The sequence below is a fragment of the Somniosus microcephalus genome, chromosome 2 (genome assembly GCF_052327205.1).
Source record: "Somniosus microcephalus isolate GS21.2 chromosome 2, FLI_Smic_1.0, whole genome shotgun sequence".
In the NCBI taxonomy this organism is placed as follows: Eukaryota; Metazoa; Chordata; class Chondrichthyes; order Squaliformes; family Somniosidae; genus Somniosus; species Somniosus microcephalus.
Genome location: NC_140988.1, coordinates 264,986,924 through 265,013,982, shown reverse-complemented (window position 1 = coordinate 265,013,982; position 27,059 = coordinate 264,986,924). Strand labels below are relative to the sequence as shown.

Sequence of the window (27,059 nt, the reverse complement as noted above, 5' to 3'; positions counted from 1 at the left end):
ATGATTGTTCAATTTTTAAACAAATTGCCTAGTAGTTATGGTGAAATGAAATGCTGTTCACCACAGTTGAAACCTACTTACTAAATCTTTAGTGTTGATAGCTAGTGGTTACCTATACAGAAACTAACTATACAGAACTAGAAGAAAAAATTTGTGTCATGGTTGAAGGTGTGAAATATTCCTCTACGGCAAGTTTACCTAATTCTTTGCAATTTAAATTAATTAAAGAAACCATTTAATGCTTATTTGAAATGCTACAGTAAAACAAGCATTAGATCAGATTTCAATTTTATAGAATCATAGAAATTTACAGCACAGAAGGCGGCCATTCGGCCCGTCGTGCCTGTGCTGGCTCTTTGAAAGAGCAGTTGTGTTTAGTCCCATACCCCTGCTTTTTGTCCGTAAACCTGTAAATTCCTCATACTCAAGTACCTGTCCAACTCCTTTTAAAATTATTTATGGAATCAGCTTCCACCACCTTTTCAGTTAGAGCGTTCCAGATCCCGACAACTCTCTTGAGTGAAAAAGTTTCTCCTCATCTCCCCGCTAGATCTTTTTCCAATGATTTTGAATCTATGACCTCTAGTTATCGACCCACTTGTCCAAGGGAATATTTTTTCCCTATTTACTCCATCAAAACATCTCACTATCTTGAAAACCTCTATTAGGTCACCTCTTAACCTTCTCTGTTCCAAGGAGAACAGTCCTAACTTTTCCAACCTCTCCTCATAACTGAAATCCCTCATCTCTGGTAACATCCTGGTAAACCTCCTCTGTACCCTTTCTAAGGCCTTTACATCTTTCCTGAAATGTGGTGCCTGAATTGTCCACAATACTCCAGCTGAGGCCTAACCAATGATTTATAAAGTTCTAGCATGATCTCTATTCCTCTATTTATAAACTCAAGTAACCCATATGCTTTTTTAACCACCTTATTAACTTGCCCTGCCACCTTTAAGAATTTGTGTATATGGACACCAAGGTCTCTCTGCTCATCGTCACTTTTCAAAATTGTGCCATTTACAGTATACTGTCTTTCCATATTAGTCCTCCCAAAGTGCATCACTTCACACTTTACCGCATTGATCTCCATCTGCCATGCTTCTGCCCATTTCACCATCCTGTCCATGTCATCCTGAACCCTATAACTATCCTCATCATGATCTGCTTCTTTGCCAAGTTTTGTGTCATCTGCAAACGTTATAATGCTGCTCCCTACACCAGAGTCTAGGTCGTTTATAAAAATTGAAAAAAGTAAGGGACACAAAACTGACCCTTGGGGACCACCACTGCAAACCACCTCTCGGTCTGAAAAATATCAATCCACCACCACCTTTTGCTTCCTGTCACTGAGCCAATTTTGTATCCATTCCACCACTTTCCCTTTAATTCCATGGGCTTCCATCTTCTCAATAAGCCTCTTGTGTGGCACTTTGTTGAATGCCTTCCGAAAATCCATATATGCATCTATTGCACTACCTTGATCACCCTTCTCTGTTACCTCTTCAAAGAATTCAATCAAGTTAGTCAGACACGATTTACCTTTAGCAAATCTATGCTGGCTCTCCTTGACTAACCCATGCCTTTCCAAATGAAAGTTTGTTTTGTCCCTGATAATGGTGTCCAATAACTTCCCCACTACCGATGTGAGGCTGACTGGCCTGTAGTTTCCTGGTTTATCCCTCTCCCATTTCTTGAATTGCAGTGTAACATTAGCAACCCTCCAGTCCTGCGCCACTACTCCTGTATCCAATGAGGATTGAAAGATTGTGACCAATGCCTCTGGTATTTCTACCTTTGCTTCTTTCAGCAACCTAGGATGCATTCCATCTGTACCAGGTGACTTACCAACTTTCAGTAGTGCTAATCTTTTTAGTATGTCTCCTCTATCTATTATTATCCTGTCCATAATTTCCCTCTCCTCTTTCAGTCTAACATTCACATCATCCGCTTCCTTTGTGAAGACAGATGCAAAGTACTCATTTAATACTTTTGCCATGTCCTCTGCTTCTACATGAAGATTTCCTTTTTGCTAGCAAACCACATGCACTTTACATGTTTATCAAATGTTTTAGGGTTTAATTTAATGTTGCCTGCTAATCTTTTCTCGTAACCTCTCTTTGCCTCCCGTATTAACTTTTTCAATTCCCTCCTGTACTTGGCATAATCTTCCTGGTTATTAACTGAATCTTGACATTTATTATAAGCCTCCTTTTTCTGTTTTATTTTAACTTTTATTTCCTTTGTCATCCAGTGCACATTTAGATGCTCTACCATTATCCTTCAAAAGGAATACACCTAGTTTGTACCTGAACTATCTCTTCCCTAATTGCTCTCCATTGCTTTATTGTTTACCCTGCAATCACCTTCTCCAATCTACCTGTGCTAGGTCCCTTCTTAAATCACTGAAATTAGCTCTTCCCCAGTTTAGCATTTTTACCTTCGATATTTTCTGGTCTCTTTCCATTAATACTTTAAACTGAATTATGTTGAGGTCACTGTTGGCAAAGTGATCTCCTACTGTAACGCATTCTGCTTGCCCTATTGTTTTTTATTCATTCCTGGGATGTGAGCGTCACTGGCAAGGACAGCATTTATTGCCCATCCCTAATTGCCCTTGAGAAGGTGGTGGTGAGCTGCCTTCTTGAACTGCTGCAGTCCGTGTGGTGAAGGTACTCCCAGAGTGCTCTTAGGGAGCGAGTTCCAGGATTTTGAGCCACCGACGAGGAAGGAATGGTGATATATTTCCAAGTCAGGTTGGTGTGTGACTTGGAGGGTAACTTGGAGATGATGGTGTTCCCATGCGCCTATTTCATTTCCCAGAACCAGATCCAACACTGCTTCCTTCCTTGTTGGACTGGAGACATATTGATCGAGAAGGTTCTCCTGTGCACATATCAGAAATTCTACTCCTTCCCTACACTTAGCACTATGGCCGGAATTTTCTGTACCTGAATGGGTTGGGTGCAGGCGGTCAGCATGGCAGGTCGCGACCCCATTTTGCTTCCATCCCACTGCAGAAAACGGCTTTGTGTCAATGGGGCCTATTAAGCCCGCCTAGCGCGTTACCCGGCCCAATTAAATGGTGCGGGTCTGATGACAACACCGATGGCACGTTTTTCAGCTGGGATATTTAAAGGAGTCGTGGCCACATTGCATTTGAAGGTTCATCTAGGAGTGTGCAGTCACTGCACTGGAGCTTTTGATTGTTCCAAACACTTGGAAACATGACTGCACAGAGACAGAGGGTTGCACCCAGGGTGGAAGAGACCTCCTTAGGAGACAAAAAGAGCCTGGCTCCAAATTGCAGAGGAGGTCAAGGGCAGGGGTGTGGTCAGGAGGACCTGGGTGCAGTGCTGGAAACGTTTCAATGATCTCATTAGATCAGGAAAAGTGAGTACAAAGCCACACTCAACTTCATCCTGCTGTGCCTCTCATCACATCCCCATCACTCTGCCTTCCCAACTCTACTCCTGCACATCATTACTCACACCATCCCTCTCTCTCTATCTACATTATCACATCCCCATCTTACTAGTCACCCATCACACTTCACCCTCATCTGATGCAATCATACCAACAAACAACACACAAGGAGGTCATTTGGCAATGCCACCCCACTCCATCATAGTCTCCCTCTAAAGATGTAACTTATCCATTCCTTAAACTCATTCCATTAGTCTCACTCAACCTTCTCTTCTTTCCCTCCATGCAGGAAATGAGAGCTCACAATAAGAGGGAGAGGGAGCAAACTGGAGGTGGAACGCCATCATTTGCCACCCTCACAACAGCAGAGGAGGCTGCATTAGAAGTATTGGGAATCACTGAGTAGCTTGCGATGGAGACAAAGAGGGACAGACTAGATGCAGGAAGGATGTTCCCGATGGCCGAGGAGTCCAGAACCAGGGGTCACAGTCTAAGGATAAGGGGTAAGCCATTTAGGACTGAGATGAGGAGGAATTTCTTCACCCAGAGAGTGGTGAACCTGTGGAATTCTCTGCCACAGAGGGTGGTGGAGGCCAGTTCATTAAATATATTCAAGAAGGAGTTGGATATATTTCTCAAGGCTAAAGGGATCAAGGGATATGGGGAGAAAGCAGGGACAGGGTACTGAATTTGGATGATCAGCCATGATCTCATTGAATGGCGGAGCAGGCTCGAGGGGCCGAATGGCCTACTCCTGCTCCTATCTTCTATGTTTGTATGTTTCTATTTTTGCTAGACCCTTGGTTCTCCACTATTTCCAGGAGGTTTTTTGCATCTTCTTCCGTGAAGACAGACACAAAGTATCTGTTTAATTTCTTTGCCATTTCCTTATTCCCCATTATAATTTCTCCTGTCTCAGCCTGTAAGGGGTCCACATTTACTTTCACTAATCTTTTCCTTTTTACATACATGTAGAATCTTTTACAGTCTGTTTTTATGTCTCTCATTAGTTTACTCTCATATTCTATTTTCCCTTTCTTTATCAATTTGTTGGTCCACCTTTGCTGAATTCTAAAATCCTCCCAATCCTCAGGCTTACTGCTCTTTTTGGCAACATTATAAGCCTCTTCCTTTGATGTTAACTTCTCTTATTAGCCACGGTTGGACCTCTTTTCCTGTGAGGTTTTTGTGCCTTAAAGGAATGTATATTTGTTGTAAATTCTGTATTAATTCTTTAAATGCTAGCCATTACTAGTAATTAAGTCACCTAATAGTACTACTATATTTTTGTTGCACGCCTTTGAAATCTGCTGACAAATTTGCTCATCTATCTCTTACTCACAGTTTGGAGCTCCATAAAAAACTCCCAACAATGTAACAGCTCCCCTTCTGCTCCTCAACTCTGCTATTTTCTGGTTCCCCTCCCCCTACTAAATTAGCTTAAATCCTCACCAACAGTATTAGTTAACCTCTCAGCAAGAACATATGTCCTGGTTTTGGTCAGGTGCTACCCATCCATCTTGTACAGGTGCCTCTTCCCCCAGAACCGGTCCCAATGCCCCAAGAATCTGAAACACTCACTCCTGCACCACTTCTCCAGCCATGCATTTACCTGCACTATATCTTGTTTCTATACTCACTAGCACGTGGCACTGGGAGTAATCCTAAGATTACTACCTTTGAGGTCCTGTTTTTTAATCTTTTTCATAGCTCCTGAAACTCTGCTGATGGACCTCAACACTTTTTCTACCTAGGTCATTGGTTCTTATACTTTATTGGCACTGGCTGTTCCCCATCTCCTTGCAGAATATCCTGCACCCGCTCGGTAATATCCTTTACCCTGGCACCAGGGAGGCAACATACTATTCGAGAATCACGACTGCGGTTACAGATACGCCTGTCTGTGCCCCTATCGAATTCCCCCCATGACTACTGCATTTCTACTCTTTCTTTTTCCCGTGTGCAGTCAAATCTCCCGTGGTGCCAGGGGTTTGATTCTTACTACATTCCTCCAAAGAGTAGTCACCTTCCCGGTATTCAAAATTGAAAACCGGTTAGTGAGTGCTAATGGCTTGGGGGGTTCCTGCACTACCTGTGTCTTCCTCCTACCCTGTCTGGTGGTGACCCATTCCCTCACCTCCAGCACCTTCTGTAGCTGTGGGGTGATCACATCCTGGAACTTACATTCGAAGAAACTCTCAGACTCCCAGATGCACTGCAGTGCTTGAGCTTGAGCAACTGGCGGCACTTCTTGCACCCATGGCTATCCAGGACACATGAAGTGTCCTTGACTTCCCACATAGAACAGGATGCGCATGCATCGGGTCCCAGCTGGCCTGCCATGTAATCAATCCACTGACCTCTTAATCACTGAGACCCTGACCACTAAAACACTGAACTCTAACAATCTAAGAAACTGATGTCTAAGACACTGATCTATAAAGTTCTAAGAAACTGACCGCTGAAAGACAGATACTAAAATAGTAAAAATTTAACTAAAGGCACTTGAAATTATATCATTCAATCTAAAACACAATGGAAACTATCATCAAGTGAATTTCAACAGTGAAGAACGAACAAGCTAATAAACTAAGACTTGCGCCTGCTACCCACCAATCCGCTCCCTCTGCGGCAATGACGTGTCTTCTGAATTTCTCAGATCTCCAGATTCAGCTTGCGCTCTGACTCTGACTTATCGCTCTCACTGACTCTCTGCCCACGGTTCTCCTGCTTTTATCTTTGTCCTCTCGCACTGTTTCCCCTCAGGCTTGCTTTCTCCGCCGCAGGTTCTCCAGCTTTTATCTGGTGTCCTCTCACACAGTTTCCCCTTAGGCTCATTCTCTCCACTCTGGAGACTTCAGATTTTCTGGATGTTCACTGACACTCTTGCCCACACCATTACTACATTTCAATTTGTTTTTTTAATCTATATCCCTGTGATCAATGTTCCAACGTGCAGAAGTTGCTGCGAAGTCCCAATTCCAAATTAATTGAAAATAATCATCTCTATTAGAACTTCCATTTGCAGTTCTCACTAAATAAAGATTACCCTTGTAAAAAGCAATGCAGTTCGTTTTCTTTAAGGGGACCATTGTTAATCTTTTGCATAACAATTCCATTCAATTTTTCCCAATTTTGATACAAACTAGACTAATAGTGTACGTCAACCTATTCCAAAAAGAAGAATCCCTTCTGCAGAAAAATATTTTGCCTTTGTGACGTTCAGGTGGAGATCTGGCTCTTTTTATGCTGCCTCTTGTTCCATTTTCATGTTCCTCCTGGATTGGACCATTGAACTCTACAGCCAAAAAATCCCACACCCATCAACTGCTGCCAATCTCAGTCTTGATATTCACCAAAGTTTGATGATAAATGCTATTCTTTGGACAGGACTCTTCCCATTAGAATATTGTGAGGTATAGACAGTTTTTATTTTCTTCTGGGGTATCAGCCTGGAATCACTGGTAGCATTTTTGGTAGCCCAGCTAGGCAAAATTCCGGCCAATGGGACTTTCATACAAATGAAAAGACCAATAATATCAAAATTAGCACACTTTACCTTCTTTTCCACAGGCAAGAATATGTATGGATGCAGTAAAGTGGTCAGCAAAAAGGCAAGTTTTGTAATAGATACAGGATAGACACAGGATATGTTGCCCTGAACAAACATTAAATCTCCATGAAAATGAGAAACAACAAAAACTTGCATTTATATAGCACCCTTAACACAGTAAAAGTTCCCAAATGCTTCACCGGAGCGTTAACAAACAAAATTTGACACTAAGCCACATTAGGAGATATTAGGACAAGAGGTAGGGAATGGGCAGAAGGAGACCATTCCTCCCATTTGTGGACCAGGTTTGACATTTAATGGTTATAGGTGCACTCCGCCATGTAACGCCACGGTCAGACCAAGCTTTATCTCCACACAGCGCTTATTGATAGTTGAGAAACAAAGATTGTCCTTGGGCCATCATGTCTTCCTTTTGCATAAAATGAAATGCTTTGTGTAACGCTCCAATGTGAGAAAGAAATTGCATGCACTGTAAATGTGCCAAAGAACAACATTTTTGTCAACAATTTCTTTAAAGAATAATAATTTCATGCCAATTAATCTTAACTCAGGAAGAACAAAAGATAATAAAGATGCAGGGGTGAGATGCTTTACTGCTGACGTGCCACTTAAAGTAACTCTTCCATTTTGAAATACACTATGTACTTACAGTCCATTGTACCTATTAATTTCAGCACTTTGTGCATAGTCTAAACCCTGACCTTTCTTGCCTTTCCTGGAAATATCAGGGGAGACCGTGGTGGCAATTTAACCATACATAAAGTACATTGGTCCGATGGGATTATCTGTGATTATATAAAGAACAGCCCGTCACACAGCTTGGATAAAAGAACCAAGACATTTGTTCTTTCATGCTTCAGTACATCAGTAAATCTTTTGAGCTAATTTAGCAGACAATCAACCCAACTTCAGTTATTGAATATAAAATTAACTATTACTTTTGTTTTATATGTCCAAACAAATATCTTGGCACAGCAAGATTTGCCATCACTATGATGAATGACATGTAAATCCAATTTAAAGGAATATATGCATTATTGGAAAGAGGGCAGTTTAATCTACATCCTTGAGGAAGAGGTGAAAGCTGAAATCATGGACGTGCAAGCAGAAGACTATCATTAAAGTGTGACAATGCTTGTTTACCATCTAAGTTATGAGTTGAAAACATGAATTTCAAATCCAGCTATCATACTGGATCTTATAAAAGTATCATGTAGTATCTACAATAATACAATGCTGCATGCAGAATCTACAAAATATCTAATCTAAAGGTTGTAAATGGTGGCTAATTCTGAAGGTACATAGGCAATTGCATTATGGTTGCGAAGGATTGATATTTGAAGTGTGACATTATTGTTTTGCATTAGGCTGGAAGAAATGGTGTCACAACTTCACATATCTGTTCAGTTTCATTAAAAAATAAACTTTGTTCGCAGAAATGAAGAAAAAAGGAAACGTACATCATCTACAAATGCCATTTTTCTATTTGTTTTGACACAGTATCATGTATTGGCCTTGTACTGTGATTATATTACAAACACCCCCATACTTCACTATAGTGGCTGAGGTGGCCAAATATCTGCCTTAATAATATGGCCTATGTCACCTTTTTCCACAAAAATTGAGATAATTTTAAATTATGACCTATAAGCCACCCTAAAGGATATGATCGGCAAAAAAGCAGACTGGAAACCCCTAAATGTTGAAATGAGCTTTACACATCACACTTACTGAAAAATAACAGCACAGTAATCCTAAATGCACGGTGTTAGACAATCAACAATATTTGCATTCATTCTTGGTAGTCACAGAATGCATTCCATTTATGATTTGATTATGAGACTAGCTTATTGAAACTGTAAATTTGTCTCAGGAAAACGGACACAAAATGATCAAGAGCAATTTAAACACTTCATTTGCAACAGGCTGGTGATACTATAGTTGAAATCACAAATTGAAAACACATTTTTATCTGAATGACAGAGGATAAACAAGGCCTGTATTCATATTAAAAAAACGGAAGCTGATTTGTGTCTGTATTCTTACCTGGAGACATGCAGTATTTTGCTGCAGATACACTAATATGATTCAGGTTGATTCCTATGCAATAGACAGAATGCAGAAACATTTGATCTTGGAGGGTTGGTATGGGGAATGGGCCACCAATTTGAATCCCGACTTACTACGTGGATCGATTCTTGATGAGGAGGGTTTTTTTTAATGTTTGGAGAATATGACTGTGTAGTATTGCACAAGATGCACTGTGTGCAGACATCTTCCTTACCTAGATCAGTCAAATTCTGATCACTTATATCGCTCAAACTTTTATAGGTTTGACAGTGTGCACACACAAAACTTTATTCATGAAGCTCAATGTTATATCACGACAGACTTTATTTTCTCACTGTCTCAAAGCTTATCAAAATAGATAAACCAGTTGATAAACCATGGCACCACAGTCCTACCTTGTTGGAGGCCATTTCACTGACAGAATTCCTGGTCTGTAGGGTCTCCAGCTGGTCCAGGCACCAGTCAAGCTCCTCCAGGGTCTCTGTTGCAAGCTTTTGGTAGGCCTCCTCTGCGAACAAACAGATGAATGGGAGTTCAGCTTTTGAACTTTTTACAGGGCTAGCAGTGATATTGAAAGGGTCCACCATGCCACACAAAGCCATGTTCGGGTGACCAGAGCTCACACATGAGTTGTCCTTCATAATGTTTTTTTCAACAAAAAAAACTGGAAAAAATATCCTTTTCTCTCGTCAAACCAAAGCAGCCACGATAGTTTTGCGATCTTCTTCTGTAGGAGAGGAAACACAGTTGCAGAGCTGTCAGTCAGAAACACAACACGATGAATGAAGAATTCTCTCTTTGTCCACCTTTTGGACTACTGGTATTATTAAATCCAGAAATGAACAAACTTATTCAGTCTGTAGAATATTTTCCATAAAATAAGTGAAAGCCTTTATCCCGAGCCAGGTAGTTGAGTCAGTTTCCCATTGCCCATGAAAATTTCTCCATGACGATTTCAAATGATTTTTTCTAACCACACCAGTACTGCACAGATGAATGCATAAAGCCATATAAACGAGCCAGTAAGTCCTCTCAATAGTAACTCATAGAATATACATTTCAGTTCTAATAAGACACGAAGAAACAAGGTTTCCTGTTTTTGCTCAGTTTTAGCTGTGACATCTAAACCGTCACATCATTTTATGAAAATCTGATCATTTTCATCTTCATAACACTTGAGTCAGTTAGTGGACTCTTATGTGGCATCACACAACTAACAAAGTCTGCCTCTTTCTTTGAACCACAACCAGAAGCGCTAGTACACTGTACAAGCAAGGGCCAGGCTGAACAGAAATCCTGGAATAGAATCCACAGAGGATCAGGACCTGGCAATGCTCCAATAGGAGGTAAACAAACCATATCAGCTTTCTATGAAATTCCTGCCAAAAAGATTTCAGGCTTCAGCTAAAGTAACATTTGCTGTATATTGAATTCATATATGTATATTTCTATTTGTCATTATTTTCTTAGATTGTGTAGAATTTGGAGAAATAAACTAGAGAGGCATGTGCAAGGCAATCTTCACATTACAAATATAGAAGATGCTTGAAAAATAGCTGTGGATCAATAATTCTATACTAGGTAAGACAATTAATAAAAATATGAAAATAACTCCTGTTATCAAAATTCAATTTACATTTAATAATAATTATTAGTAGTTATAATTCAGCTACTGTTTCACAATGGGACAGTTGGCTCTTTTGTAAAATGTAATGGTGGGCCAGTGAACTGCCTAAACATTTTTTAAACTTTAATTTGCAATTATACTGAAAATGAAGCAAAACTGAAGTGGTACGAGATCACCTGCACACTCGATGGAAAATACCAAATTAATGCCGGCTTAGTTGCAGTTATACTGTACATCTTGCATTACTGTGAAGCAGAATCTGCTTTGCAACAGCACAAGATGTACAGTATAACTGCATTGTTGGACTTTCTCTCCTGATGTCTGTTTCATTGAACATTTGGGGCCAAAAATCCACTGTGCATCCCGCAAACTCCCAGTGTTATTTTGCCAGGAATGCGCCAGAAATTAGGTCAGGACCTGAACACGCTGAGTCCCGGCCTAAAGTCCGAGAATCCAGGATGGCCTGTTGGGGGTGTAACATCTGCTTGCTCCAAAAACAAGTCTATTGGAGTAAGAGGTGGCAGGAACTTTGTATATATAGGGTTCCCATAATTCTGGTCCTCAAAGAGACCTGATATAGGGTCAAGAGAGGTACACCAACCATACCATGTTGACCACAGGTGGAAGTGGGTCTACCAAGTACCAGCCTAGACCACTGAAGAAAAGGACTGCCAATTTTATAGAAAACATTTCAAAAGTTGTTTCCAGGGGGATCCTGGCAAACCTCCCCCCTCCCCCACCCCTGCCATTCCCCCCCCCCCCGCCCCACGGCTTCCCAGGTAGCCACTCTTCCGCTGGATCTTTGGTGAGTGTCCTAACTGTGTCGCCAGTGGCACGGGTGTTTGCCAATACCTTCCTAATGAAGGGACCTCCTCCTGACTGTGCACATTGGTGGGGTCCTGGAGGGTAGTGGAGCAGCTCAGCAACTCCGCCCCGCCACACCCCACATATTTACTGATTACTGAGTTTTGTTTTGACACTCATGACGGAATGGGGGTAAATCTCTACTTGGGCGGTAACGCAATACAGGCATTACCAGATTCGTAGCCCATTTTACACTCCACCCGATTCATTATCGCCCATTGTGAGCTACCACACAAGCCCAATTTCATGCCTAACATAGTTACAATGTCAATCTGTAAAAATGAGTGTGCAGGAGCACATTGTGCCCACGCTCCAATACACTAGGCCTAATTTTAACCCTCCCTGCCCACCAGGAATGGGACATGCGAGTGGTTAAAATGGCGGACGGGCGGTCTGCAGTGCATTCCTGAAGAGCTATTGAATTTTACAGTGTTACTCAAGGCAATTGCTTCTTGTTAGAACAACATTGTCTTAATGCCGGTTCACCACGAAATTCCTGTCATTATTCAGTGCTCTCTTGTGCGTAACAGTGGCTCAAAGTGGGAGTTTATTTTGCTAACAGGTACCTTTTAAATGCGTCATAAATTAATTAAGGTAAAGCGCAATAAAATTACACTGTAATCTGACCTTCATTCCTGTATATGGCAAGTTACTGTTAAAAACATCACAGCATTAAAAACTTTTTTGTAACGACCTTTTTAAAAATAATGCAAACCTCTCTCAGCAACATCTGAATTGAAGTATAGTGAATATGCGATTATGTGATTGAGATATTTTAAATTGCTCAGTTTTGTTTCGGGGGCTGGAAAGCCACTATTTTGCAATTTGAATTTAAAGAGAAATCCAAATAAATTTGTTTATCTACTGCCCAAGACTGCTGCAAGCAGAGAGCAATGCTGGCGAGTGAGATGGCTTCACACTAAATGAACTGCAGTAACCACGGTACAGTAAAAACAAACACCTACTCTCCAGCTTCAGTCACAAGAGATACCTAACATGAGCAAACACTGAGCAACAGTAATCATCATGGGCAGTGGGCATAGCCTGTTAGTTCAATATACTGTCAAACAAGCTTGAAAAACAAGAGAGATGAAATATTATATATATTTCCAGACAAGTGCATGACAATTCCAAATGTGTGATATGAATAAAATAAAAAGTAAACTTTGCAAGAGTATATATATATATAAAATATAAAAACAAAAAATGCTGGAAATACTCAGCAGGTCAGGCAGCATCTGTGGAGAGAGAAACAGAGTTAACGGCCCAGAAATTCGGGTCCCAACGCATGCGCGGGAAACCGGCACTTCCGTTGCCCTGAAAGAAGGGGTTGACAGGTGGAATGCGTGCGCCGGAGAGGCAGCGCGTGCGCATTGAACTTATGTTTTTTTTGCAGGTTTCTCCGGGCGGGTAAGTCTCCAGCAGTTACACTTTTAAAAAGCAGGCGCAAGGCCTGCTTTTAACAAGGTAAGTGGTGAATTAATTAAAATTAAAACATTTTTTCCACAGGTTTATTATTTTTAAATACTTTAAAGAAAGGTAAGTTTATTTTTAGCACCGTTAGAAAATGTAATTAATTTTTTCAAAAATTTAAATTATTGTTTAAAATAGTTATTTCATGTAATTTATAGTTATTTTAAAAATGTGATTTAAAAAAAAATGTATTTGAAGTTTTAATGATGTTTTGGGGCTTACAGTATTTATAGGTTTGACAGGTCTTCCTGTCAAACTTATGAATGAAGCATTCCCTGCTACCATTGGCTCTCCATGGCCCACGTGATCCCAGGGAACGCATCGAACTAACTGCGCCCCTGGGATACGCAAGCACTGCGCGCCGGCAGTTGGAGGAGGCCCAGGATCGGAATCCCACGCGGGCCCACAGCTCAACGGCCGGCGCGCTAGGTAAATGCAGGTCGGAGGTTTGCATCCGCGGGAAGCCCCCGACCCGAATTTCTGGGCCATTGTTTCAGGTCGACGACAGTTTGTCAGAACTGGAAAAAGTGTTTCCAGCATTTTCTGTTGTTATTTCATTAAAATATTATTCTCTTTATTCTGGGTGTAAAGTATACATTTTATTTTTCTGTGAATGATGGCAATGAGCTGGAGAATGCTTATGTGACAATGTCACAGAACGTTTCTGTGCAGGTACAAATAATACACCTGACCAGGTTCAACATTGTTATTGCCTCCTGTACCTTCACAGATAGCTTGTGAAAGATAGCTACACATTTATACGCAATGATGTATATTTAAATAACTAGCTCATTGGGCTACACTCACTAGATTTCAGTTGTGAGGCAATTCCTGTGCTGCTGTGCCAGGAAACGGGGGAGGGGAATTGTTGATTTAGGCAAATTGTTCACTCTGGTGAAGAATTGAAATACCAGGGGACACAAGTTAAAAATGAGGAAGTTAGGAGTAAAAAGAGAAGTGGAACTTTTTGACCCGAAGGCTAATAGAGCTGTTTAGCAAGTTACCAAGGAAGCATATAGTAAAAATGAGATCAAGATACATTTTGAGAAAACAAAGGGATTGAGGGATATGGTGGGAGACAGGTATGTGTGGGTTAATCAGTGTAAAAAAGGGAAACGCTCGTGTGTTACATTGTTATAGTATCACATCGTTAAATGGAACTACTTTGGTATGGAACTACTTTGGTATGGTGTAGTTATATTGCTATGTGGCACACTGTGCATGGGCAGTGCACAGTGCAGCGTCGTTCATCTTGTATCACTCCGCACCATGCGGCAGCACAGAAACAAAGCAGAAATACAGCTAGTAAAAGCAGTAACTAAAATGAGCTAAAAGTGTCTGTATTATTTATAGTAAAAGAACACAAGGAGACACAACATGGTGGCAGCGGTATAAGTGAGTAAAAAATTGTGCTATACGAACTACGAATAAGACGAAAAGTGATTTTATGAGCTGATTGTGAGTGCCGATGTCTGCGGTGATTTGAGAGTGAATCGTACGGGAAACTAAAATGACGACTGTGCAAATGCAACCCCTCATGAACTGGGAAGCCGACGATATAGTAGAAGCATTCCGCAAGTTCAAACAGAAATGTGAGCTTACATTCAAAAGCTTCCTGAAGGGCGCTACCAACGAGGAAAAGGTTAGTTACATTCTGTTGTGGACAGGAGAAAAAGGTCTAGATTTGTATAATAGCTGAAGTTTGACTGAAGATGAAAAGGAAAACCCTGCGACAATTTTTGATAAATTCAGCAACCATCTAGAGCCTAAATCCAATCACCGTATACACAGATACAAATTCCAGAGTCTAAGACAGGAACCCGGTGAAACAGCTGACAATTTCCTAACAAGGCTGAGAAATGAAGCCAGCAAGTGTAAATTTAAGGAAATGGAAGAAAAGCTTGTGGACCAGCTAATATGGGGGTCAGCGCATGTAGAGGTACAAAAAGCCCTGATAGGAAAAGAAAAGCTCAGAATAACAGAGGCTGTAGATACTGCGAGAGCTCATGAAGCCATGAAGCAGCAAATGAAAACACTGATTTCTCAAACGGCTGACATGCGGACGGCTTCTGAGACGGACAACAGAGTGGATGCAGTGAGAGAAAAGTACAACACACAAAGACATACACATGACAACGGGGGAAACGTGCAGAAATTGTGGAAGACCGCACGATTACACAGACAAGAGGAAATGTCCAGCATATGGAACAAGCTGCAATGCATGTGGCAAACTAAACCACTGGGAAAAGAGGTGTAGAACGAAGAAAGAAGGAACATACATCAAAAACAAAGGTGGACGGCAGAACCAGAGAAAGAAACACAATATCCATGCCATGGATGAGCACACCTCCCCCCCCTGACCCTGAACACGGGGGCCCCACAAGGATGTGTGCTGAGCCCCCTCCTCTACTCCCTCTTCACCCACGACTGTGGTTCATGGTCCCAACACCATCATCAAGTTTGCGGATGATACCACGGTAGTAGGACAGATCACCAACAATGATGAGTCAGCCTACAGGGAGGAGGTCCAGCATCTCGTGAAGCGGTGTGCCGATAACAACCTGGCCCTTAACATCAAGAAAACCAAAGAAATCATTGTGGACCTCAGGAAGTCTAAAGGCGGAAGTCATACCCCCATCCACATCAATAGGGCTGTGGTGGAAAGGGTGGACAGCTTTAAGTTCCTCGGAGTCCACATCACGGAAGACCTCTCCTGGTCCCTCAATACCTCCTCTCTGGTGAAGAAGGCCCAGCAGCGCCTATATTTCCTAAGGAGGCTGAAGGGATGTAACCTGTCACCCCTGATCCTCTCTAACTTTTACTGCTGCACAATAGAGAGCATCCTGATGAACTGCATCACAGTATGGTATGGCAGCTGTAGCTACTATGACCGGAAAGCCCTGCAGCGGGTAGTCAAAACTGCCCAACGCATTACCGGCACCCGGCTACCGACCATAGAGCACATATACCAGAAACGCTGTTTACGGAGGTCACGGTCCATCATCAAAGACCCTACCCACCCCAGCCACAGTCTGTTCGCCCTCCTGCCATCTGGGAGACGCTACAGATGCATTCGCACCCGTACGACCAGATTTAGGAACAGCTTCTTTCCCAGGGCTGTCATCCTACTGAACTCCACAAATAAACTCTAAAGCCTGCACATCTGCCAATGCACTTTATTATGGTTATGTTTATGTTAATGTATTACAAGCCAAATGTATGTTGAATGTTTAAATGTCTTAATCTAAATGTACACTCTCGGGAGCCGCAAGCCGACATTTCGTTGTACTGCACTTGTGCACTAACAATGACAATAAAAAGTTGAGTTGATTTGATTTGATGTGATTTGATGAGCACGACAATGCACTAAACATCGAAACCATAAAGATACAGCTTCACGAGATGTCCAGAGCGGAAAATAGTCCGAGGAGAGAATTGCACACCATCATCCAAATCAAAAAAAAGATCAAAGATTGGCCCAAAACCATCAACTTAAAGTTGAAGCTGGACACAGGGGCTCAGAGCAACATTCTCCCATTGAGACTGTACCAGCAGATCTTTCCCGAAAACCTGAGAGAAGATGGCTACCCGAAAAATGGTTGTTTAAAGGCAAGTAATGTCACGCTGACAGCATACGGGGGGAGTGAGATTAAACAACTCAGAATAACCTTTATCAAAGGGACACATAAAAGAAAGAACATCAACTGCATGTTCTATGTCACCGACACTGAGGGGCCAGTGATCCTGGGATTAAACAGCTGCGAGAAGTTGAGATTGATCTCAGTGCATCACGAGCTGACGGAAACGCCACTGAAGATAGACAGCAACACCCCACTGGAGAACCGCCCACAAATGAAGAGTAAAAAAGACTTGATAGACATGTATCCGGAATGTTTCGATGATACAGTGGGATGTTTTGGAGATTTCCAATACCACATCACCATCGATCCAGAGGTAAAGCCCGTTATCCATGCACCACGAAAAGTACCCATCAAGCTGAAGACAAAGCTTGAAAGAGAGCTAAAGGAGATGGAAGAAAAGGGAGTGATCGTAAAGGTCACTGAACCCACAGACTGGGTAAACTCAATTGTGGTACGAGAAAAGCCAAACGGGCGTCTCAGAATATGTTTGGACCCCAAAGATCTAAACCAGGCGATAAAGAGGGAACACTATCCCACCCCAACGCTAGAGGAGATTACGCCATCACTGGCAGGAGCCAAGGTTTTCTCAAAACTAGATGCCAGAAATGGATATTGGAACGTGAAGTTGGATGAGGAATCAACAACACTGACAACATTCAACACACCATTTGGGCATTACAAATTCCTGCGGCTACCATTCGGGCTAAAGGTCAGTCAAGATATCTTTCAACAGAAAGTAGACGAGACATACAGAGGCTGTGGAGGAGCTATGGGAATAGCTGATGATATTCAGATCTATGGAGCAGATGAAAGAGACCTTGACATGCACCTACATGAGGCCATGGAGAGTACCAGGAAGGCTGGCATCAAGTTAAATGCAGATAAGTGCATAGTTAAAGTCAAGGAATGCCAATTCTTCGGTATGATTTATACACCAGAGGGAGTCAAGACAAATCCAGAGAAGATTGTGGCGATTGCTGAAATGAAACCACCCAAAGATAAGAGAGCTGAGGAGTTACCTCGGCTTGGTCCAATGCATGAGTTCTTTCATCCCAAACATGTCGGAACATACAACAAATCTCAGAGAGCTATTGAAAGAAGACGCCGAATACCAGTGGTCTGAATCACACGAAAGGAATTTCAAACAACTTAAAGAACTGTTGTGCAAAGAAACAAGTCTGTCATATTATGACAGAAGAAAACCAGTCACTCTACAAGTAGACGCTTCTACCAGAGGACTAGGGGCAGCTCTGGTGCAGGAAGGAAAGCCGATAGCTTTCGCATCAAAGGCCTTGACGTCAGCCGAGACGAGATACGCCAACATAGAAAGAGAACTATTAGCAGTAGTGTACGGATGTGAGAAATTCCATACATACCTATATGGCAGGCGATTTACAATAGAGAGTGACCATCGTCCACTAGAACAGATCTATAAGAAGAGTCTGTGCAAAGCGCCTGCAAGACTGCAAAGACTACTTCTAAGGATCCAAAGCTATGACTTCATGCTTAAATAAAAGCCAGGAAAGGAAATGGTGCTAGCAGATGCGTTGTCTCGATTGTCACCATATGAGAAACACGAGGTGGAGGGCCTAACAGTAAAAATCCACCACCTAGTGAATGTTACCCCTACAAAGCTCAGTCAAATCAGAGATGAGACTAGCAAAGATGAGGAGTTGCAACTACTCACACAACAAGTAATGCAGGGGTGGCCGGAGAGAATCCAGCAGGTACAGGCAACAATTCGTCAATACTGGACGATTAAAGACGATATTGCAGTAGAAGACGGTATTCTCCTTGCTGGATCGAGGATCATTGTGCCAAAGACGATGCAGACACAACTTCTCCATCTCATACATGAAGGCCACATGGGAATGGAAAAATGCAAGCTGAGAGCCAGATCAGCTGTATACTGGATAGGCATGTACAAAAATATCGAACAGATGGTCTCTGCATGTGGTATATGCCAGAAATACAGAAATGCACAACAGAAAGAGGAGATGATACCTAGTGAAATACCGTCAAGACCATGGCACACTGTTGGGGCAGATCTCTTCATGTGCAATCAAGAATGGTATCTCATAGTGGCAGATTACTATTCCAAGTTTCCTTTTGTGAGAAGGATGAAAGACTTGAGAGCCACAACTACCACCAGAATTGCAAAGAGCTTGTTTGCTGAACAAGGAATCCCGGAAAAGGTAATCTGTGACAATGGAACCCAGTTCACATCGAGTGAATTCAGAGCTCTGGCAGAAAAGTATGGGTTCAAAATAGTAACCTCATCCCCACATTTCCCAAGGGGACACGGGTTCATCGAAAGACAGATCCAGACTGTCAAGAGAACTCTCATCCAAAGTAGTGAGATGGGGGAAGACCAAGACCCTGTCCTCCTATCACTCAGATCAACACCACTGAAAGCAGACATGAAATCACCTGCGGAATTGCTGAATGGGAGGAAGTTTAAGACTACACTACCAGCAAAAATACATCCTCCCCAGGACCAGGAGGACTTCAGACAAAAGCTGGCAGAAGCACAAATCGTAGGAAGCAAACATTACGATAAACATGCAAAGACGCTACCAGAATTGCTGAATGGACAATCAGTGCATGTGTAAGACCCAGTGTTGAAAACCTGGAATCCAGCCAAGGTCATTGGAAAAGCTGATACTCCAAGATCCTACTTTGTAGAGACTGAACCTGGTAACCAACACAGACGGAACAGACTCCACATCAGACCTTCACCTGAACTGGATAAGCAGCAGACAACATCAGCAACATTGACAACACCAGCTACCACAAGCAGCACAACACCAGAAACAAGCGCTACAAATCAAACAACCATCAGCATGCACACTCCAACTCCAAAGGCGACAGCAACAACAACAACGAGAGCGGAACACACCAAAACACTGCAGAGAGGAATGGTCACCACCAAATCCACAAGATGGAGGGACAACATCCAACCACCTGAGCGATATCGCGAATAAAAAAAAACTCACGATTCTTTGTAGTTGATAATAATAGTTTAGATATAATATTTGTTAATTTAAATTGTTAAATTTCATGTTTTAGTTTTTTGAGAAAGAGGGATGTTATATTGTTATAGTATCACATCGTTAAATGGAACTACTTTGGTATGGAACTACTTTGGTATGGTGTAGTTATATTGCTATGTGGCACACTGTGCACGGGCAGTGCACAGTGCAGCGTTGGACATCTTGTATCACTCCGCACCATGCGGCAGCACAGAAACAAAGCAGAAATACAGCTAGTAAAAGCAGTAACTAAAATGAGCTAAAAGTGTCTATTATTTATAGTAAAAGAACACAAGGAGACACAACATCGTGGAACTAAAGCTCTATTCCTGTTCCTAACATTTCTTAATTATTGTGTAGCTCTTAGTAGCTGACTGGAAATCAAGTTAAAAGGTTCAACAGGGTATAGTGGTGCAGGATGAAGCCTGCTGAACATTTTTAAGGCAGAAGCCAGGGAACAAATTGCCTACATACACCTCTCAACTGCAGGAGATGCATATCCTTTAGGAAAAAGTGGGAAATAAGGATTTCATAGCTCTATTAGAAACAAACACATTCTTAATGTTTCCAAATATGCAGTGAAATACCATTGGCAAGTGTTAATGTTTATTGATTGCAGATAATGTGTCATTTTAATTGATTGAGTAAAAAAGCATAGTGAATTGGTGCATGCTTTTACATCAATCCAACCAAATCTGCAATCACAACACGCAGTGACAGTCATTTCACTTCTAAAGGGAAGGATTAGAACTACAAATATCAGAAGCACATCCTGCATAGCAGTTTCAATGAATTCTGTGATGTGAGGAACATGTTGCCAGAGCAGGAGGCTCCATTAAGCATGCCCAGTGATGGCTTTCAAAAGCTGGTTCTGTGTCAGTTTGTACGTATCTGGTAACACGGTTGTTTTGTTTGAATACATGATGGTCCCAAACATCTGCTTATTCACAAGAGACTATTTGAACTGCAGTATGATAATAATAATTGTTTACTGTCTGGTAAAATGTGTTAAGACTGAAAGTACACTCTTTGCTCCTACAATAATCTCTTCAGCAGCCCTGATTAGCCTATGCTTATTTTGAATGTTGATGTTAAAGGATACACGGAGTAATGGTAAGACGTCCAGTTTATCCTATTTAAATGAGTAAGAGCTACAGATGTGAGGAATAAAGCACAGCATGTATTTCACTGTACTGTTTATTGTACATTCTGTTTATACTGTACCAAACAAGTCTATTGTTTACAATTTTCCCCGTGTCGACTTGTTGCAAAGGGTGTCACTCCCTGTGATGCTGTATGACACATGACTGACTGCATTTTCACTGACCTTTCTGAGCGTACATTAAGTCAGGACAGTGCTAGGAAGGGAAGCTGGACCTCAGTTGCCACAGAAAAACAAGTCAGCATTTAGAAAGCTCATATTTAGGTTCTTGGGAATAAACTGGATAGCGTCTTCTACTCCTCACACTCCACTGCCCCAATCCAAATTACCTAATTCTGCCTATTTTCCTAGTGTGGTATAAACCAAGCTCACAGAAGCTATGCTTACAAGGGCAATTTTTGTCCAAAATATAGTAGCTCAATTTTGTTTCTTTTTTCTCTCCTTCACTCCTGAAGGTCTGGCGTCATCCTGGGGTACAGTTCCATTGATAGGCAGCGGCCCACCTATACCTTCCCCAACGAGCCATCCTTCATGTATACATCTTCATAGTTAAGTGTCAGCACGGTACCACAGCCAATTCTATTCAATCTTTGTCCAATGTCCAAACTCCCGCTGGATTCACTAGTTAGCATTCAAAAGTAGGAGCCCTGGCTGATATTTTCCTTTCATAGCTCAAAGATGCTGAGGAAAATTATAGGGCACATATGCAGATAGTACATTCACCTATAAAGCTATCTGGACCACTGTGAATCATCTCTGTTAAAATAGTTATATGAAAGTGATAAATACTCATCCACTAACATTGCCAACAGTAACTTCTAGCCTTGTATCATTTGAATTTTGGGGAAATAAATCAGATGTTTATGCCCACATTCAGTCCTGCAGTATGCCTTAACTGATGCTTTTGGCAAAATAATTTTTAATATTGTGAATCTATAGGAATTCCACAGCACAGTGACAGGCCTGATAAGACTCGCTATTGTGCCTGTAATTCCAACTGACCTGGAGGGAGGTGGAACTAAAAGGTGTTCCTGTGGAAGTCTCCAAACACTGACAGAGCAACAGCAGCTTGTGAAAAGGCTACACAAAGAAACACACCTTGGAACAATAAATGAATACCAACAGTAAAACTCTAGATTTTGGAAACAATTTCCAAAAACAGATTAGAACCATTTTAATAAAACATAAAATCATTCAGAAGCAAAAATATTTTTTCATTGAGTCAACTCACAGGCATTAACTTCATCCAAGAAAGGAAAAAATACTGAAAAGCTCCTGGAAAACATTCCTTCCTGAGGGAGCAATTATCAGTTGTCTATTTGGCTCAAACCCACCTATCCCTCACTGCTAATCTAACTTCATTTGTTGAGAAGTTTGCTGCATATTTTGACTGTTAAAGTGAAACAATGATTGCATGGCAACAGGTCAAAAATAATTTGCTAACATTTTTGTTGTTTTTTGGAGTGGCTATAAGCATTGAAGGTCAAATTCAAGACCTGAAAAAACAATTAAGCACTAGTCCTTTCACATCAAATGGATTTCAAGAAGAAAGTCAGTCCTCGTCAGTCTAGCCCTCTGTCTGTCAGCCTTGGCTCAGTGGCAGCATTCTCACCTCTGAAGCAGAAGAGCGTGAGTTCAAGCCCAATCCAGAGACTCGAGCACATAATCCAAGCTGACACTTGCATGCAATACCGAGGGAGTGCTGCATTATCAGAGCCAATCTATCCACTCAGGTGGACATAAAATATCCCATGGCAGTATTCGAAGAAGAGCAAGACAGTTCTCCCGGTGTCCTGGCCAATAATTATCCCTCAACTTACATCCTTAAAAACAGATTGTCTGGTCATTAATCTCAATGCTATTTGTAGGACCTTGTTATGCACATTGGCTGCTGTGTTTCTCAACATTATTGGCCGTGAAACATTTAGGGATGTCCTAAGGACGTGAAAGGTGCTAAATGAATGCAAGTTCTTTCTAGTAACTACATTGCATATAGGGCAAAAGGGATCACTTGTGATCTTGAGTCAGTCAATTACTGAAGTAGGCAAGCTGCCACTGGTACATGTGCTCCCAAGCAAAATGTTAGTTCATGACAGGCCTGCAGTATGCCTTTATGGGCATAATCACATTGTTCATGGTTGCCTAACTTTGACGTTGTGCCAGGTTCTCAGGTTGTTAGATAGGATCTCAGTGAAGACATTTTCTCAAGAGGTGCTCAAACCTGCAGATCAGAAAGTGAATGAGGTGGCCTCCTCAATCAATTACTGTTCAAAACAGAAAACCACTATCAACTCTATCTTCATGTGGTATGTACTGGAAGATAATAATTATTAAGGCTACTGTAAAATATCAAAGCACTTCACACCAACTGACATATGACATACAAGACATTAGATACTGCAAACTATAACTCTTGTATAGTCCATCTAGATTATCACTGCCCCACTGATAGGGAATACATCACAAATCACAATGATATCATATCTAAAGAAGAAAACCAAAGCCGCTCAGGCCATGTAGTGTCAGTTAAAAAAAAAACTTTTTGAAAGACAGTCATTATAAGTACTGAATTTATTTGTGTTTGCAAAGTTATAATCATTCTCAGCATTCAGGTGACTTAAAATGGATTCACTTTAGTTCCTGTAGTTTCTGGGGTTAGTTCAATCTTTCAAGTGTACATTTTAACACACTCTAAGCCAAATTTGGTTCTATTGACCTTAGTACATTTCTCCAACACTGCAATAACCCTTATGTGTTTCACTCTTTGTTACTACTGTACAACCAAGACAAAGGCTTCTACATAATAAACTTAAACAGTACAGAGAAAAGAGAAATTAAGGAAAAAAATCTAAGCCTTGTTTTTTTAAAAATGTTTTCCACCCCACCCACCCACCCACACCCAGCTTCCTTTACAAAAGCAAAATACTGCGATGCTGGAAATCTGACATAAAAACAAAAAATGCTGGAAATAAATACTCAGCCGGTCAGGCAGCATCTGTGGAGAGAGAAACAGAGTTAATGGCTGCAATTTTGTCAGCGCTCAGAGTGCGGGTTTGGAGCCGGGTCTGTTGTCAAAATCGAAATGATTGACAGGGGGTTGGAAACCCGCCTCCATGTAAGTTTCCAAAGTGTCGGGTCTGTGATTTCAGAACAGACATGACACCAAGTGGCAAGGGAGGCATTTAAGATAGTTAAAATGCTTGTTAAACAATTGTTAACTACGATTGTGCCAGCCTATTTCTATTTTCCCACTTTTTTAACGGGGTTCACGTCATTCGGAGATCACGTCAGGTTAGTAGGTCGGGTTCTCTATGACTCCCCATTGCTGTGAATAGGTGACAGCTGCAAAAGTGGTATGAAAGCTACCATTTGACAGCTGTTCACTTTCCAAAGTTAGAAGCTTGAGCCTTCAGGACTTGGAAGACACTTTTGAGCTTTATGCAGTTTGGACGTGTTTGGAGTAATCTCTCTAGCCACTGTCACCTCCAGCCAATTCCAATCAATCTTTGTCCAATGTCCAAACTCCCGCTGGATTCAATAGTTAGCATTCAAAAGTAGGAGACCTGGCTGATGTTTTCCTTTCATAGCTCAAAGACGCTGAGGAAAATTATAGGACACATATGTCCTGTCACCTTCAGGGACCTATGCGCATTAACTCCCAGGTCCCTCTGTCCCTGCACACTCTTTAAAACTGTGCCATTAAGTATACATTGCCTCTCCCTGTTCCTTCTGCCAAAAAGCATCACCTCACACTTCTCTGTATTAAATTCCATCTGCCACTTGTCTGCCCATTCTGCTAGCCTTTCTATGTCCTGTTGCAGTCGATTGATATCATCATCACTGTTTGCCACACCCCCAAGTTTGGTGTCATTGGCAAATTTAGAAATTCTACTCTGTATTTCAATATCCAGGTCATTTATATATATTAAAAAAGCAGTGGCCCCAGCACTGACCCTTGGGGAACACCATTGTCTGTCCTCCAGTCTGAAAAACAGCCATTTACCACAACTCGCTGTTTTCTGGTCTTAAGCCAATTCCTTATCCAAGCTGCCACTGACCCACCTATTCCATGAGCCTCAATTGTGTTAACCAGCCTTCTATGTGATACTTTGTCAAACACCTTCCGAAAATCCATGTAGAAAGCATCCATTGCATTCCCTTCATCAATGCTCTCTGTTACTTCATCAAAAAATTCAATTAGATTAGTCAAACACGATCTGCCTTTTACAAACCCGTGTTGGCTCTCCTTAATTAGCTTAAACATCTCAAATGCCCGTTAACTTTTTCCTTGATTATTGTTTCTAAAACTTTACCCACCACTGATGTTAAACTAATTGGCCTGTAGTTACTAGGATTGTCCTTACACCCTTTCTTGAAAAAGGTGTCACATTTGCCACTTTCCAATCCTCAGGCAGCTCCCCCACATCGAGGGAAGATTGGAAAATTATGGCAAGCCTTTCCGCTATCTGCTCCCCCAATTCTCTGAGCAACCTGGGATGCAAGCCATCTCGACCAGGCGACTTGTCCACTCTAAGCATACCTAGCCTTTCTAGTACATCCTGTCTATCAATTTTCACCCCTTCCATTGCTTCTACCTTTTCCACTTCTACCGATATTTTGTCAGCATCCACCTCCTTAGTAAACACCGATACAAAGTACTCATTGAGTATTCTAGCCTTGCCCTGCACCTCTAAGCATATATCACCTTCTTTGTCTCTAATAGGCCCCACCCCGCCTCTTATTACCCGCTTACTGTTTACATGCCGGTAGAAGATTTTTGGGTTCCTTTTTATGTTAACCGCCATTCCACTCTCATATTCTCTCTTTGCCAATCTTATTTTCATTTTCACTTCCCCTCTCAACTTATTGTATTTGGTCTGGTTCTCCCTTGAACAATTCACCTGGCATGCATCATACACCCTCTTTTTTTGTTTCATCATCTTCTCTATCTCCGTCATCATCCAAGGAGCCCTTGCTTTGGTTCCCTTACCTTCCCTCTTGTTGGAAAGTACCTAGCCTGTACTTGGAACATCTCCTCCTTAAAGATCACCCATTGTTCCATTACAGTTTTTCCTGTCAGTCTTTGGTTCCATTTTACCCTGGCTAGAGCCTTTCGCATCCCATTGAAGTTAGCCCTATTCCAGTTTAGAAGTTCGACTCTAGATTGTTCCTTGCTCCTCTCCATTGCTAATCTAAATCTTATGATACAATGATCACGCATACCCAAGTGTTCTCCCACAGACTCGCCAAGGCTTCTTCGGCAGCACCTCCCAAACCCACGACCTCTTCCACCTAGAAGGACAGGGGTAGCAGGCGCATGGGAAGACCACCACCTTCAAGTTCCCCGCCAAGTCACACACCATCCTGACTTAGAAGTATATCACCGATTCTTCATCGTTGCTGGGTCAAAGTCCTGGAACTCCCTACCTAACCGCACTGTGGGAATACCTTCACCACACGGACTGCAGCGGTTCAAGAAGGCGGCTCACCACCACCTTCTCAAGGGCAATTAGGGATGGGCAATAAATGCTGGCCTTGTCAGCGACGCCCATATCCCATAAACGAATTTTTAAAAAAAAGACACTTGGTCGACTTGGCCCACCTCATTCCCCAGCACCAGATCCAGCAATGCCTCCTTACTAGTTGGGTCACAGTAACTCACTAAGACACTTCCAAAGGTGTGCACAGATCTGTCCAATAAGGTAAAGTGTTGAAAATATAGATTTCAATGTTTGACAACACAATAACAGAAACTTCACATGAACATTGGCTAAAACACCCAGGTGCCTACCCTTGTGTGTTGTCAGTTTGTATGCTTGCAGTAGGTTGAGGGTGAGTGTGAGGGGTGGCAAGTGAGATGAGGAAGTGATAATGTAGATAGAGAGGGATGGGTGGAGGTGCAAGGTAAGTTGGTGTGATTAAAGATGTGCAGAAGTAGGGTAGGGAAGGCAGAGTGATGTGGATGTGACGAGTGGCACAGCAGGATGAGGTTGAGTATGGCTTGGTAGTAACATTTTGTGATCTGCTCAGATCATTGAAAGGTTTGTGCCACTGCAGCCTAGTCCTCCTGACGACATCCCTGCCTGTGCCCTCCTGTGCAATGTGCAACCAGGCTGTGTTGATCTCCTGGGGAGGTCTCTTCCGTCTATGGGAAGGGAAGAGGACCTCCCTGCGTGCTGTGACTCCCTTC

At 41.9% G+C, this 27,059-nt stretch overlaps 1 protein-coding gene across 5 annotated transcripts in view; it reads right to left on the bottom strand.

The window, feature by feature from the left end:
- The window catches only part of LOC147123367 (3',5'-cyclic-AMP phosphodiesterase 4D-like), a 480,913-nt gene that overhangs the window by 95,501 nt on the left and 358,353 nt on the right, over positions 1 to 27,059 (bottom strand). For all 5 annotated transcript variants that reach the window (XM_085971653.1, XM_085971668.1, XM_085971676.1 and 2 more), the window contains one exon: positions 9,466 to 9,578. In XM_085971653.1, the coding sequence (XP_085827779.1) occupies positions 9,466 to 9,578 (113 nt within the window). The remainder of the gene's footprint in view (positions 1 to 9,465; positions 9,579 to 27,059) is intronic.